A 22,122-nucleotide genomic window follows, 5' to 3' on the forward strand; every position below is an offset into this window, starting at 1 on the left:
GGCACCTATGCCATACAAACAGCCAGCACCCTCGGCCCATGCTAATTCAGCAGCTTCAGAGTATGGGAGGGTTGCAAGCACAATAGAAACTGAATTATGTCTCACTTCTTTGCCCCAGAGGCTGTGCAGCTCATCTAGAGCAGGGGACATAACATGTAATAATACAATACTGAGCACCAAGGGACATCAGCTCAGTTCTAAGCTTCTGACCTTTTCTAGGTGGCTGCTAGGATATTGGCAAAGCCATTGGATTCAGGAGAACGCCTAATGGGCCAGAATTCTGTACTCATTCTGTAAGAAGAGATGTTTGGGCATCTTTATATATTGCCACTTGGTTCCTTATTTCCCTGAACAGCAAGAAGTTCAGGGGCATCACTGCAGAGTTCACTTGCCTATGGATTAGGAGAGTGATCTATTGACATTTTTATAACATATGTTTTAATTACAAATATTCAAGCTGAGCTTATTGGAAACAGATACTCTCCAGAAGGCAGAAAATCTGCCAGATTCCCAGGGAAGGCCACAACACCCACAGCTGCTTCATCATCAGCCAACTCTAGAAAAAAACTCTCAGTGCTATCTCTCTCTCTCTCTCTCATCTCCCATCTCCCCCAATCTCTCTATCACTGTGATAATCTCTGCCACCCACATTCAAATTGTTTCTCTGTCCCCGCTTCCAAGAGCTAGAAGGTGTTAGTGCTCAACCCTTGATGAGTATTGCATTCTAAAATCTGGAAAGAGATCCCCACCTATTGTGAGATCATGCTTCTCAAAAACCAAAGTAGGCAGGTATTTTTTTCCTTTGAAAAACGGACTGTCTAGGGACATGGGTGGTGCTGTGGGTTAAACCACAGAGCCTAGGACGTGCCGATCAGAAGGTCAGCGGTTCGAATCCCTGCAACGGGGTGAGCTCCCGTTGCTTGGTCCCTGCTTCTGCCAACCTAGCAGTTTGAAACCACATCAAAGTGCAAGTAGATAAATAGGTACCGCTCCAGCAGGAAGGTAAACGGCATTTCCGTGTGCTGCTCTGGTTTGCCAGAAGTGGCTTAGTCATACTAGCCACATGACCTGGAAGCTGTACGCCGGCTCCCTCGGCCAATAAGGCGAGATGAGTGCTGCAACCCCAGAGTCAGTCACGACTGGACTTAATGGTCAGGGGTCCCTTTACCTTTACCTTTACCTTTACCTTTACCTAGGGACCAGGTATTTGAAGGACCACCTCATTCTGCATAAACCTTTGGAGGCTGTGTTCTGTGTTTTACTACCAAGAGATATTTGGTTGTTCATGAAGCAAGTTTTAGTGGTTCCACATTCTCTGTAGAACTGCAACCCCTTCCACACACACATGCAAGGGACATTAGAATGGCACTTTAAAAAATTATTTTTAGGTGGAAAGATGAGCTTTTTTCCACCAAGCTTCTCACTTATTTTAACACATACTTGTTGGTTTTTTAAAAAATTTGCTTTTTATTGGCATGTTTAATGTGCTCTGGTTTAATTTCACTGTGATTTTAAAGCTATAAACTGGTCTGGGAGGTTATTTTGAGGCTAAAAGACAATATATAAACCAGACATGGGCAACATGTGGACTCTAACTCCCATCAGTCCCAACCACCATAACCAATGGTCAGGAATGATGGAAGTTGTAGGCAAAAATCATCTGGAGGGCCATAGGTGCCCCATGCCTGATATAAATGGTTTGATAAATAATTTCCCCTGCTGCACAATAATCATTTGTGGAAAAGAGGCCTTTTCCCAGCTCGGTCCCCTCCAGCTGTCCTGGACCCCATCTCCCATCAGCCTTAGCCAGCATGGCTAGAGGCTAAAACAACTGGATGGCACCAGTTTGGGAAAGTTTGATTCACTCCACCAAAGGTGAACCTGGGTTGGTGTCTCTGCTCCTTGTTCCATGTGTGCAATGAGCACTGGAATTTTTTGTTCATATCTAAAATTCCTATGCATCACCTTTTCTCCAGCTAAACTGGCAGTATTTCTTCATGTTCAGTAGAATTTGAGAATGTTGCTTTGGGGTTCCACATTACTGAGCTATGTTCTTTACCATTTTAACTTATTTATTTTTGCTCTTTCTTTTCTTAGCCTTTCTGTGGATAATTACAACCCTTTGGATACATCTCAGATGTGCAAGTCTTAAAAAGCTCCAAATAAACTCCTTCTTTTCAAATCACAGCTGAACCATGAAATGCCAGCAAATACCAGAACTATAATAATGCAAAGGGATGACTTTGAAAAACTGCCAAGATTATAATGGGCTCTTCATATTATTATTTTTCAGGCTTTCCCCCAAATATCTATTTTAGGCAAATAAAAATTTCCTGAAGCTGTAATAGTTGACAAGCCCCTTTTCTTCTGAAAGAGCATTTTCCACACCCCTTCAGCAGTTCCACTTGGTGGTCTCTTTTGAAAATTCATGATGCCAAATGCAGAAGGGCAGGTCATAGAAGATACTGCCCATTGTCCCATGCCTTGTAGGTATTCAAAGCCTAAAGTTTCAAAATCCAATAGCATAACAAAAATGACTTGCATGCAATTGCTGAATGCATGAAAACCTTTTTGTTTATTTGCAAAATATGCATCTCTACTGAGACATATTCCCTTCTGCTTTGATCTCCGGCTCAGTTATGTTGCATGTGTTTTTACAACACCCCTTCTCTGAGGTGTTCAGTGCCCCTTTTTATTCTTGCAGCAACAACTCTTTAAGGTAGAATAGGCTGAGAAACAGAGTCCAAGATCTTGAATGATCCAAGATCATTCAGTGAGCTTCAATTTGAAGAGCAGGAATTTGAACACAAGGCTTTTCAATCCAAGTTTACGCACAATACCACACAGGCTCTTCCTTCAAATCCCCCTCAAAACCCACCCATTCTGTGATGCCTTTGTTATATCTACTCAGTCTTTGGTCCAACCAAAACAAGTTCTAGTATCTGTTTCAATTTGCACAGGTATATCACTTGTTACCTTTGCCACTCATGGGAACATAGGAAGCTGCCATATACCAACTCAGATCATTGGTCCTTCCAGGCTAGCATTACACTGATTAGCAATGGCTCTTCGGGTTTCCTGGGACTGAACTGACAACCTTTGACAAGGAAAGCAGGCCCCTCTCCACCACATGATTTTGATTAACTGACAAGGGCACCAGACTCCTAGCCCCTTCTCCTTTATTCCTCTGTACAGATGATGGAGGAGGCACGCCTTCCCCATTTTAATTAAGCCATTGAGGTGGTCCTCAACTCAAATGGTAAGAAGAGGAGCAGCTCCCAACTTCCAGGATTCTTGCCAGAGTGAAAAAGGCCATAGCAGCTGGAGCTGATGGGAGCTGTTGTACAAAACATCCAGAGAGCACCAGGTAGAGGAAGGCTGCTCTAAAGTGTTTAACTGCTGATAGATACTGTTATATGAAATGAGAGGAAAGATTTCAGGCTTGTTTTTCACTAGAACCCTGAGATCCAAAGACCAGAGCCTGGTGCAGAAGACAGACAGACATCAGAAATAATGAATTCTGAGCCCAGTAATTTGTTTTAGCTAGAGCTGAATGGAACCCACAGTCCCTCCACGCAAATATCCAGTCCTAGGATGGAAGACAGAGATGAGTGCGGGTGTGTGTGTGTAGAAGTTAGCCTCTTGCTAGTTTACATTACAGTGATACCTCGGATTAAGTACTTAATTTGTTCCAGAGCTCCGTTCTTAACCTGAAACTGTTCTTAACCTGAAGCACCACTTTAGCTAATGGGGCCTCCTGCTGCCGCTGCGCCACTGGTGCACGATTTCTATTCTCATCCTGAAGCAAAGTTCTTAACCCGAGGTAAATAGGTGCCTATTTCTGGGTTAGTGGAGTCTGTAACCTGAAGCGTATGTAAGCTGAAGCATATGTAACCCGAGGTACCACTGTAATTGCTATTCTCCTTTATGCCAGAAGCAAGTGTGGCCCTTACAATGAAAGAGACTCCCTGTCCCTCAAACAGAGGAATAAACACACTGATTGCATGCAAAACAGAGTGAAACTTTCTTTGGCTTTGAGAGTGTGGCAGGGCCTTTCTCCAAAGTCCTTTGGGGAGGCATGCTGTGAAACCTTAGGGATGTAGCTCAGCCACTTGGCTTGTTCAGTATCCTACTGTGAACCCTTTTGTGTGATTTATATACAATGACTGGAGGGGATTTCTTCCATCCGATGTTAGAGGTTACAAGAAAAAGAGAGAGGGCAGAAGAGAAAGAGGACAGACGGGAATGGGATTTCCTCTTATTAAATGATTATAATTTGATCACTGTTCTGGCGAGAGATGGGACGAAAAGGGGCAGGTGGCTGAGCCAGCGTGAGCTGTCCATTATGTGCTAACCCTTCCTAACTCCTGAGGACAAGGCAGCAGCTTAGCAAGCATGGTGCCAGATAGCAGCAGCTGACCCTGATGCCCGCAGCCGAGCCAAAGCAAAAAAAAAGCATAAGCTATCTGCTGGGGAGAGCAGTGGCATGAAATTCTGCAAGGAGAAACTATTTCACAGGCAAAAGAAAGGGCAAAATGTGCATGTAAGAGAGAGAGGGGAGTTAATTGACTCTGCAGAAGAAGCAGCAGCAAGGAGCATCATATGAATGTAGGAAGAGGCCTTATACCAAGTCAGGCCATTGGTCTATCTAGCTCTGTATTATTTATACTGACAGGACTATTTACTAGCTCTACCTGTGGGGTGATAGGGATTGAACTCGAGTCCTTTTGCATGCAAAGCAGATGCTCTACCACTGGTGGGGGAGGAAGTTAGATGGAACTTGCAAGCTTGGAGGGGGCAGGTTTGCCTCCCTGCTGGTGGTATATATGTAAATAAATTAGATACTGCAACAGCAACAACATAAGCCTCCAAATCTCTTGGCATTTCTCACCACTCAGGGAATTGCCAAGCACCTAACTGTATCTCGAGAACATTTGTTGTGGTTACTTTTTTAAATCAGGAAAGAGTAACTCCTTCTCTAGGCAGAGATGCTTGTCAATTTGACATGCATATCGGCCTGTTTAACAAATGGTAACTATAGTCACTCAGTGGCTTGGCTGAGCAGCCTTCCTCAACTTGGTGCCTTCCAGATGTTTTGGACTACAATTACTATCAGCCTTGGCTAGTACCTGAGGATATCAGGTAAGGGGAAGGCTGTCCTTGAGCATATCTACAAGTGTCATTTATTATCGCGTAGCATGGGACTTGGAGTTCCTTCTGCTTCCTGAAATGAATAAAATTTCTGCTTTCTGGCAGGAAATGATGCCCCTGAGCATGATCAAAAGCAGTGTTTTCACTTAAGGGGAGTCCTCCGAGGCTTCCCTACTCAGCCCTCCATACATAGAGACTGCTTAACTCTCAGGTCTATGAAGGCTGATTCCAGTCTCCCTCCCCTGGTATCTCGCAGCACACAAAAATCCCTGACAGCCTCCCTACCAGGATGGTTGAGCTGCACCGTACTCTTACTCCATTGGGACAGCCCCACGATAGCCACCATCTTGGCCCCCAGGCTGGATCGCCGCTTCTTATTGGATGAGAGGCTAGCTGAATCCGGGTTGCCTGCATTACTCTTCTCAATGTTGTACATCTCTCCACTGATGCTGGAGCTCCGGACCACATTCCTGGCTGAGGAAGAACTTGTCTCCCCGTTAAGCATGGTCACCTGAGGCGATCTCAGTGGCTCCTTGCTAGCAGGGTGAAGCTGCAACAGAAGACAAAGGAGACATGAGTGTCCAAGGAAAGAGACTGTCATTGTCTCAATTGTTTTTTCACTTTGAACATTATAATTACCTATTTTAAAGGCTGGGATAAGACCAAAAGTCCCAGGTTCTAGAATTATGAGAGAGGGGGAAAAACATGTCCTCATCCCCTTACTCACCTGTTTCTTAAAAAACTAAAAAGGACCAAGTGATGGCAATCCCGGCTTCAGCTTCCTCCTCCTTAGAGCTCGTCCACATTTTCTCTGTGTCCAGAAAGCATGGATCCAAACCATTTCCCACTTAACCCACACTTTCTAGGCATGGGTCCAAGCAGTTTCCTCCTTGCCCCGCTCCTTTCCCAGGGAAAACCCACTCCTTAGCACTAACAGCAAACATCAATCCAGAGAAAACTCAATTTTCTGTTTGCTCCAATTGAGCACAAAAGAGTGGTCCCCCCCGGGGGGGGCAGAGGGATGAGAGGAAGTGTGGATAAGTCCTTAATCTCAGGTTTTCTCTGACAGAACTCAGCAGGGAATAACAACAACAACAACAACAACAACAACAACAACAACAACAATTTATTTATACCCCACCCTACCCAGCCAGAGCCGGGCTCAGGGCGGCTAACACCAGTAAAATTACAATGAAAACATAAAAGGGGGGTGGGGGAACCAATTTAAAATACATGTTAAAATGCTATTTAAAATGCAGCCTCATTTTAAAAGTAGCCCATAGATCAAAACAGTAAGGGGAGGAAAAACATAAGGGTCAGGCGGAACAGCTCTGTCTTGCAGGCCCTGCGGAAAGATGTCAAGTCCCGAAGGGCCCTAGTCTCTTGTGACAGAGCGTTCCACCAAGAAGAGGGGGAAACAAAACCAGCATTAATTGGCTCTGCCTCTCATAGGTCCTGTCTCCATCTACTATTTGCCTCCGTGCTTTCCACCCTGCCAGTCTCAAAGGACACCAGCTACCACGGCTCTAAAGCTTTGCTGAGTGTTGCTGTCTGCCCCACCCCACCAGAGCTGACCGCCAGCTTGAACATTAGAGCTGTTTTAGCTCTCTCGCGTGGCATGGATTAGATTTAGCTGTGCCTAGTCAATGGCATTTGTCCCTGAATTATGACAGTACCAAGCAGTACACACAGATGGGGTCTTTAGAAAACAGAGATGTTTTGCATCTCAGACCATAATTGTCTTTAACAAAAAAAAAAAAAAATTAAAAAATGCAGCAACATAAATCATGCAGGATATTCTTATTTCTCACACTGAAGAGGAGGATAACAAAATGTGCTTTTTGGAGCCTCAGCCACAGCGTAATTAGGAGAAAGACCCACTGGACTCCATGGGACACTTTTGAGTACATAGAAACAGTGCTCTTAATAAAATATGTATCATTTCCTTACTGAAAATCTAGTCAAATCCTCCAAACATTTCCTATAGCCATATTTTTACCTGTTCAATGAATACCCAATGGCTATATCTACATTTGAAAAGTCCTATTAGATGGTGTAACTCTCAGTCTTATTTTAGAAGCCAACATTGTAACACCCAGAAAACAAGTTTCTGGGAAGCTCTTGAATCATTTTTGTTGTCCTTGATGCCCAGGAGATCTATTTGTTGTTGTTGTTGTTTAGTCGTTTAGTCGTGTCCAACTCTTCGTGACCCCATGGACCAGAGCACGCCAGGCCCTCCTGTCTTCCACTGCCTCCCGCAGTTTGGTCAGACTCATGTTTGTAGCTTCGAAGACACTATCCAACCATCTCGTCCTCTGTCGTCCCCTTCTTCTTGTGCCCTCAATCTTTCCCAACATCAGGGTCTTTTCCAGGGAGTCTTCTCTTCTCATGAGGTGGCCAAAGTATTGGAGCCTCAGCTTCACGATCTGTCCTTCCAGTGAGCACTCAGGGCTGATTTCCTTAAGAATGGATCAGTTTGTTCTTCTTGCAGTCCATGGGACTCTCAAGAGTCTCCTCCAGCACCATAATTCAAAGGAATCAATTCTTCGGCGATCTGCCTTCTTTATGGTCCAGCTCTCGCTTCCATACATCACTACTGGGAAAACCATAGCTTTTACTATACAGACCTTTGTTGGCAAGGAGATCTATTTACCAGACCTCAACTGTGATTTTCATATAACGTAAGCAGGTCCTTTGGCATTGTCTTCTGATATGTTCTTTCATTTACCACCATAATTAAACAAAGACTGACAGCTAAGGATATAAAATGTTATTATGGTTATCACCGTATTTCTTTTCTTTATTGTTAGCTAATGGCAGAGCCTGCAAGTGGGCTGGCACAGCCAGCTAGAAGGATATCAATGGCCATGATGGGCTGGGGCTGATAGGAGTTATAGTCCAAACTGTCTAGGTTGGGGGAGGTTGCTTCCAAGACTTAGAGCTGGGAAAGACCTTTCTTTGACTATCACCCATGTAAGTTTAGCTGAAAAATTGAACCCTCAACATTTTGCATGCAAAGTGAGTTCTCCAGCCACTGAGATACAGTTTCCTCCCTATATGCACAGATTATACAGGATCTCTTCCTTAGGTTGTCTCTGTGGGAATCACCATCAGTGAATTAAATATTTGATCCATTAGGGGTATGAGTGCCAAACTGATAGAATACAGTAGGCCCATGATCTGCCTTCCTGTCCCTGGCTGCCTTCTCCAATGACACAGGCTCCTCTGCTGCTGTGGCGAAACTGACAGTGGAGTTTATGGGAAAGCAGATGAGATCTGAACTATCCTAAGCTCTTCCATTTTTTTTTAATAATATTTATTAAAGATTTTCAAATATAACAGAAAAAGAAAAACATCCAAATTTAAAACCTAATTTTCATTGGCATCCTTCCAGGACTTCCCCTCCCCTCCCCCTCTTGTATTCCAATTCTTTCAAATAGATTCAACAAATTCTTACCCCAAATTTTAAAATTATTTATCATTGACCCAATTTAAAAAATATTTTCCCATCCCCTAAAATCGACCTGTTCCCTTCCACAAGTTCCCCTCTTTAATATGCAATACAGATTAAAATAAACAGAAAAATAGAAAAAAGAATAAAATGTAATTTAATATCCTAAGCTCTTCCAGTTCCCTGTTAGGTCCCCAAACAAAGAGAAATTTGGTCACACTTCTGAGTGTGTCTAAACTTATTGCTTCCCTTTCAGGAGGGAAAATGTTTTCAATGTTATTGTTGTTTTAAATCTAAGCCTAGAAATATCTGGAAGAACACAGAACGCTACTCTATCCACCCCTTCTGCATCTCTAAGAGCAAGCATCCCCAAACTCGGCCCTCCAGATGTTTTAGGACTACAACTCCCATAATCCCTAGCTAACAGGACCAGTGGACAGGGATAATGGGAATTGTAGTCCCAAAACATCTGGAAGGCTGAGTTTGGGGGTGCCTGTCTAAGAGGGTGTCAAATGAGTGGTTAAAGTGCTGTTGTATCCCTCTCCTCTTTCACAAGCTATAGGATTGCACCCTTAAAATAGGAACATAAGCTGCCTTATACCAAGCCAGACCATTGCGTCCATCTAGTTCAGTATTATCTACATTGACTGGCAGCAAATCAGGATTTCAGAAAGGAGTCTCTCCCAACCATATCTGGAGAGGCCAGAGATGGCAGCTAGGACCTTCTGCATGCCAACTAAATGCCCTGTCACTGAACTATGGTTTTTAATACTATATTAATAATGTTGTAATAACACATTTTTAAATAATACAGTATTAGCACGCAGCACAAAACAATACAAACTAGAATGGCTCAATCTGAAAAATTAAAACAGTTTAAAACTGAAAGGCCCAGACAGTGATACAGAAGTTAAAGAACTGAGAAAATAGGAAGGTTCTCTTCTGATCATAAAGGCAAACATCTATGGGAAGGCGATTCTAGAACTGGGGTGCCTCTACTAAATGAAAAGTCCCTTTCCTCATTTTGTTTGGTGAGGGCACTCAGACTAGGGTTTCTGAAGATCTTAAGAGCTGGCTAAGTACTTACAAGAAAAGGAGGCTCTTTCAGTTAATCTGTTCCCAAGTCATTAACAGCTTTAAAAGCCAAAACCAACACTTTAAACTGTGCCCAGAAATGAACTGACATTTCACAGGCATAATATGGTCAAAACACTCCATTCCAGTTATTTCCCAGACATTTTCTGATATGTGTCTGTCAGGGAACTGCCATCAGGGCCGGAGGGAGAGAGCGGGCTCCGGAGGGGTCCCAGAGAGCGTCCCGGGATGGGGAGAGGCAGCCCATCTTCTGGGGAAGAGAATCAGCGTAGCACCAGTGGAGAAGGGGGGCAGATGGGGGAATCAGCGAGGCGGTCCCATGACTCATTGCCAGGGACCAGGGGGAGAGTAAGGGTCCTCCGCTGCCTACACCCTCCTTGCGCAGAAGGCTTCCGCGCAGGGAGTGTAGGAGGAGACTAGGCGTCAAAGAGCTTCTTTGCTGGAAGAAGTTCAAGAAACGCCCACTGACGGATTCTGCCAGCGATTGAGACAGACCCGTGGCTGTCCGGACAGAAAAGGTTCACTCAGGCAACCCAGCCAGGTGTAGCACCGGTTTACGCACGAGCAACCCCTAGAACCATTACAGTGTCCTTTGGGACTCAGAAACTAGAGCTTGCTGATGTCACAAGGCAGAGGTCTACACACACAAACACACACTCTTTCCAGGCAAGTAAAAAAGCATTATCACGCTTCAAGGAGGGTGTGCGGCAAGGCCAGCAACAGGTATGGCCACCACTCTCAGCTCCCAGAGAAAAGGTTCCCCACCTGCAGCCCCACTTAAGTTCTTTGGCAGCTTCTGCCATTGGGGTAGCCTAGGTTTTAGTCACATTGCCAGTAAATGTCTCCTTTTGCCCATTCTGTGCCAAAGTGGCTCAGCCTTGCCATAGGGACCGTAGTGGGACAGGCTGCAACCCGATGGCGGAGCATCCACTTTGTGCACAGATAGTCTTTGGTTCAATCCCCAGCAGAATCTCAAAGTAGGGAATGGGAAAAAATTCCCTGCCTGGAATCCTGGAGAGCCCCTGCCAGTCAGTGCAGTCAGCACTGAGCTAGATGAACAGACAAGACAGCCTGATTCGCTATAAGGCAGCTTCCAACGCTCCTCTAAAATGCCCAAATGCCTAACTTGCTCACTCTTGCTTTTCCCTGCCATGAATAATTTAGCCTTCCCATGTGATGGGATGCATCCATCATCTAGAGGAAGCTAAATTATTCATTCCCTGCCACTTTGTAATAAGAGGGGAAGGCGGCTGCGCCTTGGAAAACACTTCCAGGAAAGCGGTAAGAAAGAAAAAAGTGGGGAGGAAAAAATAAAATAAAGATTAAATATGAGCAAACTCTCTAGATCTTTAGAGATGACATTTCTCACTGGCCTGCCAAGTTACCAGCTGTGCCTGGGTGGAATTGGACTGCTTTTGTGTGGGAAAGGTTTTGTGCTGCACTTTTAGCTGGTTGGAGCTAACTGGGAAACAACAAATTCCTGGCATTTTATTCAACATTGTAGCAACTTGTGTGGCATCCTTGTGATTTTGGCGTGATGATTTTGGTGATGTTGATTTATTGGAGGGGTCCTCAATCTTTCTGGGTCCTGAGGGCACATTTGGAAAGCTAAGGCTCTGTCATGGGCACATCAATATACTCATTCCACAAAAGAAGAATAAACAGTGATGTTCAGACACTCACCCCAAAGAAGAGACAAAACGTGAATCCCTGAACAAATAATGCACAGACAAAAAACAACAACAGGCACCCAACCAAACAACCCCTACCAATGAAAGCTTTTTCTTTCTTTTTTAAAGAGAAATGCAGTCTTGGCAGATGGTGAAGGCACCATTTTGGAAACCCCAGATGTATTGATAAAGGTTGTTAGCTGCCCAAGGCTCTTTCTGAGGAAGGGCAGGTTTAAATACATACATTTCTCCTCCTTTCTGGTGGCAAACGTAATTTTGGACGCTAAACAGCACTAAGGGGCAAGGAAGAGGGTAAATAGCTTGTTACTGCTGGTCCAACGTGAAATACTTTGATGCTTGGAGTCAGAAAGTTCACAGGCCACCTACTTGTAGACCCTGATGAATGTGAGGCGCAATCCACGAAGAAGTTCCACAGCACAAACCTCACTGAAATAGTTGGGTGTCGTACAATAACATTACTGTGGCCTTCTGCATCCTCCATTTGTTTCAGTGGAATTTGTGTGGGAAAATATCCCAGATGAATTGAATTCTGTCTAGCCCACTGGTTCCTCTAGGCCAGGGATCGGCAACCCGCGGCTCCGGAGCCGCATGCGGCTCTTTTACACCTTTGCCGCGGCTCCGCAGATCCTCGGGGACCCTGAGCAGAAAAGCAGAAGCGCCAGAAAGAGGAGGGGGATGGAGCTGGGCAGCCGAGCCGGGCAAAGCAAGGCGGTGGCGGCAGCGGAGCTCGAGAGGCGGCGGCTGCTGGGATGGAGGAGGAGGTGGCGGTGGCCAGAGAAGGGCTGCTGCTGCTGCTGCCGCCGCCGGCGGAGGGAAGTTCTGCCTCACCTGAGGCGAGGGAGAGAGAGCGCGCGCGCTCGAGGGAAATGGCGGGGCAGGGTGTGGGTGTGTGGGTGTGGTGGCGGTGGTGCTTTGGGATCCTTTTCCGTGCCTTGCTTCTGAGTGGCCACCAAGTTGAGGGAGAGCACCTGAGGTGAACCTGTCAGGGAGGAAGGGGTGAATTATGTCAGTGACAAGGAGGGGGTCCAGAGGTAGCCAGCAGGTGCCGTGATGCAGCATCTCGGCCTCAGAGAGAGGCGGGGGAGCACGAGAGCAATTGCAGAGGGAGGGGGGGCTGTTAGGCACCAAAATCCTGCATGTGGGATTTCCCCCGTTCTCTCGTGCCTATGAAATTGCTGCCCGTCTCCCTTCCCCCTCGAGATTTGCTGCAGAGACAAGCAAATGAAGAAGAAAGGAAAGAGTATTAGCTGACATGTCCCCGGATCCCATGGAAAGCACCACAGATTCCTTTGCTTACCAGCTCTTTTTATTTTAAGTTGGCTTCAAACCTGTAATTGTGTAGGTGTATGTATGTATACATATACACACATAAATATTCATATCTCTTCCCTCTCACCTTCCTTTCACCCAGTTTCTCTGGCACTGGTCTATAAATGCTGCTATGTAGAAATGATGAGAAAGTTGCACCAGCAGAAGGAATGGATATGTGCTGTTAGTAAAAAGAGAGAGAGGGAGTTGAACTGCAGGGAGGGACAGACACTTTTCTATGTATTAATTTGTATAATGCCCTCTATGCACATGGTGCTTTGCAAAAAATGGATATGAGAGGTACCATACCCCTCTTTGCTATCTGAAATAGACTCAGGGAAAAGAGAGAGAATGGGGGAAGGGGAAGAATGTGTGGTTATTTACATTTGGCTTGTTTTGCGGCTCCCAGTTTTTTTTTCTTAGGACTCTTTTTGTCTTAAAGGTTGCAGACCCCTGCTCTAGGCCAATATTTTCTACACTGACTGGCAGGAGCTCTCTCTCTTTCAGATAGTGGTCTATCACAACAGGGGATTGAACCTAGGGTCATTTCCTGGCAAGGCAGATGCTCTGCCACTGAGCCATGGCCCTTTACCCAGAATAGGCATGATACAGCAACACACGAGTCTCACCTCAGCCTCGGAGACAGTAAGAAGGAAAGGACCAGAGTGCTGAGACAGTCACTGGCAAGAAGCCGGGTAAGCATCCCTGTTATTTACAGGGCTGGCCCAAGACATTTTGCTGCCTGAGGTGGAGCTGCAAATGGTGCCCCCCCTCCAGTAAAGGTGCATTGTACCCAAAGCCTGCCAAATTATTTGGGCACCTGGGGCACAAAATACCACAAGCAGCAAAAAGTGGACCATGATAGAACTAACAATCTGCTGCTCTTTCATGATACTCAAAATCAGCCGCCTGAGGTAGCCACCTCACTTTACCGAATGGTAGGGCTGGCCCTGATTATGGATGGCTGGAGAAGGGAGGCTTCTGTCCCAGGTCTCCTCTCCAGGTGGCAATACTGGGCAAAGGGATTACTAACCTAGACCTGAGTACAGAGCACCTTGAGGTTATAGAGAATAGACTGTTTCTCATCAACCTAAAGGAGAAATCTAGTGGTGACACAGGAAACCTTACTCTGAATCCGATCATTGGTCTATCTTGTTCAGAATTAGCTACGTTGAATGGCAACATCTCTCCAGGGTTTCAGACAGGGAGTCTCTGCCAGACCTACCTGGAGATGCCAGGGATTAAACCTGAGACTTTCTGCATGCAATGGGTTTGCTCTGCCACTGGAACACTGGAAACTGCCTTATATATTGAGTCAGGCCATTGATCTAACAAGCTCAGTACTGCCCACACTAACTGTCAGCGGGTCTCCAGAATTTAAGGGAAATGTTTTCCCCTGTCCTATCTGGAGATGCCAGGGATTAAACCTGGGACCTTCATGTAAAACAGATCTCTACCACTGAGCTAAGGCTCGTCTATAAAAGTGAATGGCAGCCATTTGCTGAAAAGCATAGAGAAAATGTTGGGAGGAATATGCCCCTTGCAACTCAGGTTTGTGGAGTGGAGGGGGGTAGCTGCCCCCCTTTCCCTGACAGTCTACCAATCACAGAAGTGAATTAGAGTGACTGAACCTTAAGCCTGCTTCTATCTGCATAGGAGCCCTGTCCCTTCATCTGATCTGATTCCAGAAAGAGTGCTTGCCAACATTGCTGTTTGCCTGAAAGAATTACAGATTACTTATCATAGTGGGGAAGCACTTTTGGCCAGAGGGCCAGATCCCCTGTCAATCATCTGGCATCATATGATGTTGGGTGGATCTAACCTCTGCTGTAAGCAGCACAGCTTGCATTTTGTGCCAATTTTAAACATTCTGAACCAAACTGTGCTTGCAAAAGAACAACTGGGAGAGCTCACTTTAAGACTCCCATTGTTCCTTTGCAGTCACAGCTTTACCTGTCCTGCACCTGAGGTCAGGTGAAGATTGGGTGGGCAAAATGGCCTTTTGGGTCAAATTTGGAGGCCCAGCCATGACTTATCAGCTTACTCTATACCACAGGGGTTGGGAGGCTTTTCTGGCAAGAACAGATCATTATCTCCCCACCCCTGGTCAAATTTGTCAGGCAGAGCCACCCACCTGCCAATCATCTTGCATCAGATGATGCTGTGCTTTGAAGCCCTAACTCTCATGACTTCAAAGCACAGTCCAGAGCTGTTTGAAGTCCTTTTTGCAAACAGCCCTGCACTGCTCTTTGAACGTTTGGTTTTTGGTTTTCCCAGTGTGTGCAGGAGACACCAGGATACTCACGCATCTAGAAACAGAGGTGCTGAATAAAAGCACCATTCACTGGGAAAAGCTCCTGCACATGAATGGCAGAAGTTCAAGAACATGGTGTCCATGTGCTTTCCCCATCCAGTTCAATGAAGTTTCTGCAAGAGAACTCCCTTGTGGATGGTTCCCCTTGACTTTGTTCCAATCATATAGTGGGGGCAGGATGGGGAGTCAAAGGGAAGGACAATGATATTGGATAGGAAACTGAATTCTCTCTCCATTCTGCATATTTTAAGCCCCTGGCAATGCAAGTTAACCTTGAGCAGCCACAATATCTAAGAAGCCCCGAGGTGGAATGCACAGAATATTAAAAGGGCAGGGTATTCAATCTCCAGGGGACTCCCTTCATTTGATTTGCAGAATCTATTCAGGTTGCAGAATCAGGCTTTTCTCAGTTCAGAATTTGGATGTGAAATTGAGATTTTCTTTGTGGCCCAGAACAAAGACAGTGCTGGCTATAGGCTGTTGGCCAATGATCTCTATTGTCAAGGAGCAGGACTCTGTTTTAGACAGGCATTGTGCGGCAAGTTTAAATCATTGCCAATGCCACCCCAGCCCTCAATTAGTCCTGCAAATCAGCAGTTCCCCAGGAAAATTAGATAAATAGACTTCTCTTGCCAGCCTTTCAATAAAAGATTTGGCTGTTGCTCAAGAGCGTTAACCAGCTCCTAGTAACAAAATGGGTTAGCGGGTCGCTTTTCTATTCTCTGAAAATGAACGAGGCAGGAGACCTTTCCTTCAAGCCAGCCATAAATGGCAAAGCAATACTTAGCACAGTGGTGAAAATTAAAGAGTAATGTAATAGTCAAAATAATGAGATCCTTAACTGTACGCACACACTTTTTGTAACGTCCTGCTTTCAATGGTATATAATTGAAGTTCTCAGGGTCACTTCACATATTACATTTTAGGTGCACTTCACTAGGGTCGTCAGAGAATTCTGACTAAAACTGAAACAGGAGCAGAAATTGCCAGTGTTTGCTTATTTGTCCTATCTGTCCCATGTCAGAAATCACTCCAGTGCAAAGCAGTTGCTTTAGCACTGAGCTAAAGCTCTTCTCCTGTAGTGATTGGCTGCTATTACCTGTAAAATGTTAGCAAACCTAGGTATTCAGCCATACAATGAGGAAAAAGTTGGTTTCATGCTACTTCAGTGGCTTCTCCCAAAGAATCTTGGGAACTGGAATTTGATGAGGGTGCTGATAATTCTCTACCACAGATTCCTTGGCCCTACACACAGAACTACTGTGCCCAGAATTCCCTGCAGAGAAAGAATAATAATCCCAGCACATTTTAAGCATTGGTACTCATATTCACAAGTGGCTTTTCAGCTGCTAGCAAGTGCTTTCTACTGCAGCCTCCTGAAGAGCACCTCAAATTTGCCTGTCCCCTGCCCCCAGTTAAGAACAGCTCAATTTGAAAAACTTTGCCTTCACTTTATCACATTGGCAGCAAATCCATTTTGTGAGTTTTCATCTCCCTCCTAACTTCGTGAGTTGGTGCAAAACCTTTCCTACTTGCACTGCAAAGATCTCATGTTCCTATACTGGTGGCCCTGAAAAGATTGTCTCTTACCACTTTGCTTGGGCCTTGTCAACAAAAACATCAAAAGAAGATGGTCCCCACTCTTCTGATAGCAGGAATCTCTGTGATCAGCAAAGTAGCACACTGGGAAGAAAAGCTCTAGTTTTGCTCTCTCCCTAAAAACAGTGCCTACAGTATTTGCTATTCAAAACAGGGAGAGTTTTGAATGCCCTGTGAATTCCTTCATCTGCTGCCTGAAGTGGTACAGACCAATCCTACCACTTTGTTCTGCTCCATGGAAATGCAGTATACTGTTCTGTTTGGCTAGCACCCCTGACAAAGAATACATGCTGATACAAACCGGGTTGAATAAATGATATTTTAGAGTTCCTCCATCTAAGGCCACTGCCATGGGACAACACCAGCTCCTTAAGATCACAGTTACATGGAGAGAAGTCTAGGTATAAAAAGCAAGGTCAAGGCTGGTCAGTTGACTGCTGCCTTTGTCATGGCAGGTTCTAGGGAGCAACAATCAGGACCATGGATAGTTCTATGTACCCTCTGCTAGCTGGGCCATAGAAAGATGTTTTATCAGCAAAGGACCAGAATTATGTGAAGGCTTTAAAAAGCTGCCGGATCTCTTTTTCCAGTGACTCTGCCCACCTCTCACAGGAAAGCTGCCTACAACCCTTAAAGGGCCCATAGTGGATTCCAAACTTGTGTGTTCCTACATGACTGTGGAGCTAAAGAAGCTACAGGGGAGTCAGAGCCAGAGTATGAATAAGATGGGAGAGCCATATCCCCAGCCAGAAGAGGGCATAAGGAGGTGCTAAGAGCCCAATTTGATCCAAATGGGATCACTAGTGATTCATCTGAATGCACCTATAGCAACACTGAGACCCAGATATAGAGTGAAAGACACTTAACTCTCCTTAGATTTACAAAGGAGGCTGCTGAGGTTTCTGAGGTAGATCCTTTGAAAATTCATTATGATGCCATACAACACCAGCACTGAAGCTATCCTAACACTCCTTATTCAAGTTTTTAATAGGTCCATCAGCCAATTAAAAGAACTCTTACCTGATAAGGGTTTTCTATTTCTATTCTATTAGCAAATGAATAAAGCAATACCTCTATGAGTAAATAAGACATTTTTATTTGTGTTTAAGTGTTGTCTCTACATGTCACAGCAGCACCCAACTTACAGTCATGTGTGAAAGAGAAGGGGAAACATCCACTTTAAAAAGTTGTCTGCCACCTACAGGTTTTGCCCATTCTGGTGTTAAGACAGTTAACCGCTTTTTTAAAAAAACCTGCTGCTTTGTTCATTGGGGTCAGCTTTTTAGTTGACTAATCTAACAAATGACTGGTTGAAGGTTGCAACCTCAGTTCTTAACAAGTGAAATCCTTTTCAACTTTCTCTTAAGCAACCTACTAGTGATGCACAACTCTTTCCAACCAGCCATCTAGCCCAACCCCCTGCAATGCAGGAATCCCAGCTAAAGCATGCATGGCAGATAGCCATCAAACCTCTGTTTAAGGAGTGCTAAGCCCTGATGGCTGAGCTAATGAAAATGTTGTCTCAGCAAAGGACCAAAGTCATCTGAAGTCTTAAAGTTGGCAAGTGAAGCCCACAGCTGTTTCTGCAGTCGCATGCTCCTGCAGGGCGATGGAGCAGGAGAAATTACAGAAGGCTTATCTGATGAGTCTGAGGACGATTGGAGAGCAATGCCCACAGGTTTGGGTGGTATTGAAGGGGGGCTGCTGGCGAGTCATCTCCAAGCCCCACTCAGGGCAACAGTGGGGACATGGATGCAGCGACATGATAGGCACCAACTGCAAATGATGTGTCTAGGTGGGTAACCTGTGACTCTCCAGATGTTGAATAGAAATAGAAAACCCACAAGCCCCATACAGTTTGGTTAATGGCCAACAACATCTGGAATGCCACTCCTGGTTTAGGGGACACGGGTGGCGCTGTGGGTTAAACCACAGAGCCTAGGACTTGCCAATCAGAAGGTCAGCGGTTCGAATCCTTGCGATGGGGTGAGCTCCCGTTGCTGGGTCCCAGTTCCTGCCACCAGTTCGAAAGCACGTCAAAGTGCAAGTAGATAAATAGGTACCACTCCAGCGGGAAGGTAAACGGCGTTTCCGTGCGCTGCTCTGGTTCGCCAGAAGTGGCTTAGTCATGCTGGCCACATGACCCGGAAGCTGTACGCCGGCTCCCTCGGCCAATAAAGCGAGATGAGCGCCACAACCCCAGAGTCGGTCACGACTGGGCCTAATGGTCAGGGGTCCCTTTACCTTTTTATAGTTTGGCCACTAGACTGCAACCCTATATTCACTTAGCTGGGGGTAAGAGCCATGAAACTCAACGGGGCTTGCTTCCAGATAGGCATCCAATAAATTGCACTGTTGGTCTGCTTAATGAGCACCACAACCCCAGAGTCGGTCACGACTGGACCTAATGGTCAGGGGTCCTGTCAGAGCTGCCTCCAGGTCCCAGCTCACAGAGGACCAACGCTAGGCTGTAGTTATGTACAAAAGTCTTTATTGAGATTCAGTCTCCATTTCAAAGCCGCAGCGTGCAGCTCTACGTCCCGAGCTTAGACCGGCGAAGTCCTGTCTGAGTCTCCTCCCCCTCCACACCAGTTTAAGACTCTCGCTTTGCTCCACCTCTTCCTAAATTCCTTTCTCCTCTGGGCCCTCCTGCCCGCTAGGCTCTCATCCTTCCTCGACTCCTCTGACGCTGACCCTGACGATTCTTGCCCCTCCTTCCGGCGGGCTTTAGGACCTGGTTCCCTATCCGGGCTACCTTCTGTGCCGCTCGCCTGTACCTTTGAACTTGGCGCGCGCGCCCAGCCTGCAACTTTCCTCTTAACCGTTAACTCGCTCTCCGATGGAGGCGTGGTCCACCCTGACTCATCTTCTCTCGCTGGTGGTGCATATGTGGGCTCTGACACCTGGGACTCCTCCCCCCCACTACGCTCTGGTGGGGAAGCTGGTCCTGATTTGCAACTGGTGCTCTGGGAGTCCCCGCTGGCCCCTTGCTTCTGGGGTGTCCCCCTTGGGTCGCCCCTTGCCCTGCCCATCGGCGCCCCCTTCTGTGAATCTTCCGATTCGCTGGAGAGGCTCATGGAATCTATCGGCCTGCTGTCATATTCTCCTACGCTGCCCTCGGATTGCTCCCCCTCGCTTTCCATCTCCTCTCCTCCCTGCGCTCCCGCTGAGTCCCTGACAGGTCCCTTTACCTTTTTATAGTTTGGCCACTAGACTGCAACCCTATATTCACTTAGCTGGGGGTAAGAGCCATGAAACTCAATGGGGCTTGCTTCCAGATAGGCATCCAATAAATTGCACTGTTGGTCTGCTTAATTCCCACTCTCCCACACCAAGCACATGTTGGAACAACTAATTACCACAGTTCTTTTTGCTATCATAATGACAACACTCCACAATGTTAAGTGAAATTGTGCTTCAGGACAGGGCAAGGCACGACTGGCAGAAAGATGTGGGGTGCAATAATCCTTCAAACCTCTTGTATCCATAGATAGCTAAATGAGGGAACATTTGTGTTGGTGAAAGGGCTTGCTTTCCTCTTTCAATAAGACTTGCAAATGGAGATTTTTATCCCAATCGATATCTGCATTGGATTTGAAATTGTCTTGTATGTTTTTATTGTATTGTGAAATTGATTTGATATGCTTCATTGGGAGTGATTCATAAATGAAGCAAATTATTGTTGTTGTTAATCATAAATGAAACATAAATCAAAGCAGCCTTCTCTAAAAGCAGGTAGAAAGGACCATGTCAGTTGCCTCTTCCGCCCTGCTCTTTATTTGCTGCTGCTGAGATTGACCAGACTAGGGTGGGTGCAGAAATTAGATCATTATGCCACAGCGATGCCAGTAAGATCGCTGACAATGCAACATGTGAAAGAGAAGGTGAGGCAAAAAACTGAAACGGTGGGTGCTTCTTTGCTCATTTTGGAACACAAGAGGAGGCATCTATTTTTCTTAGCCTGTCTTTTTGGTTTAGCTTTTCCTCAGCTCTCCCAGGCTGTTTATGCCTTTAAGATAGTTCCAAAAAAGAAACCCTGAGAGTTGCACTGCTAATTTAGCTACAGGGTGGCTGCTGTAAGACCCACAACAGCTAATACCATCATTCACTTCAGCATCCCAAAACCAAACCACTGTTTGTTTCCTCATCATTTCTCTCCAAATAAACAGCAAGAAGAGGGGAAGGTTTGCAAGAGAAGCTCAATCAGTTCCCAACTCTTGCTGTCTTTCTCTTGCAGAAGCATTCTGTCCCTCATCTTCTGACTTTTTAACAAATTCAAACATTCTCAAAGATACCAGGTTCCTAAAATCATGAAAAACTTATTTCAAGAGAACGGGGAGGGGGGAGTTTGAAGTGAGGCAATCACCAGCTAACAGGATTACAGATGCTTGAGCAGGTTGTAATTATACATCCACTTACCTGGGAGTAAGGGCCACTGAACTCAGTGTGTGAGATTTGTGCCTCCAGACACTGTTCTGAGATTTCTTTTAAATCATGCATCCATTTCACATTCCTGATGACCTGTCATCCCTGCCAGGACCCTTAGGAAGCAAAGAGGTGGCAGGACATCAAAAGAATGCATCTTTTAGCATCCTTGCCTCATGGTGCCAGCTTGGTTGTTCTTTGAAAGAGCCATGCATGCAAAATGCAAACAGAAATCTTCCTTTGTGGCAAGGAAAACACAATGCATAGACCCAGTCATTTGGCAGAGGGGGACGGACAAATTCCTCACTGTATTTGTTTAAAAAAATTCAGCTTTGCCAGCCCAGAATTGACACTGCCAAGGGTTATTGCAAAAGTAATGCTACACCCCTCCCCCTCCCCCTCCCCCGTTTGCCCAACATCAATGAAAATAAACATCAATGCTGATGGGAAGAAGGATGCTCCTTACCTAGAGATGGACGGGTCCTATATTGCATCCAAGTGTAAATGGAGTCACGGAAGCAGCTCAACAACCCGCCCTCCACCTCCCCTCCAGAAATAGATCGGAATAATTGTGGCCCCCAAATGGAAGGGATTCAGGCCCCAAATCTCATTGCTGGAGCTGACAATCTAGTTAATCTGTAATGTAAGGGTTTCTGGAGGGAGGGAGAGGGAGAAGAGGAGAGGGAGAGGGAGATGGTGGGGAGGGGGGCTGGATTGTAGACTCTCTTTGCTTAAGCATTACCATGGTTACCTTGCTGACCCAATTCTCCTCACAGCCAAAAGTTGGGGGGGGGGGGAGAGGGAGAAAAAAGGAAAGAAAGAAAGAAAGAAAGAAAGAAAGAAAGAAAAGTCTGAGCGTGTGGGAAGCAGCCTCTGGATTTCTTTCCCCTCCAGAAATGAAACGGGTGAGAGAAATATTGTGTCTCCTCCTCCCCACCCCATTAACTCTATTGTCATGGGGGGGGTAGTATACAGTGACAGGGAGGGATTAGCCACAGAGGAAATGTAGAGAGGGGCAAGAATATGCTGAACCCACACGCAGCATTCACCCCCACCCCTGTACCACTGATACGGCGCTGGGTCTGAGC

General features: G+C 45.8%; 1 protein-coding gene across 3 annotated transcripts in view; it reads right to left on the bottom strand.

The window, feature by feature from the left end:
- RIMS3 (regulating synaptic membrane exocytosis 3) overlaps window positions 1-22,122 on the bottom strand; it is a 63,242-nt gene that overhangs the window by 21,970 nt on the left and 19,150 nt on the right. For 2 of the 3 annotated variants that reach the window (XM_079988025.1, XM_079988027.1), the window contains exon 2: window positions 5,437-5,701. In XM_079988025.1, the coding sequence (XP_079844151.1) occupies window positions 5,437-5,701 (265 nt within the window). Of the gene's footprint in view, window positions 1-5,436; window positions 5,702-21,500; window positions 21,754-22,122 lie in introns of those variants that run through there. The other variant, XM_079988026.1, reaches the window with a different exon arrangement.

The sequence above is a fragment of the Podarcis cretensis genome (assembly GCF_951804945.1).
Source record: "Podarcis cretensis genome assembly, chromosome: 8".
Classification (NCBI taxonomy): Eukaryota; Metazoa; Chordata; class Lepidosauria; order Squamata; family Lacertidae; genus Podarcis; species Podarcis cretensis.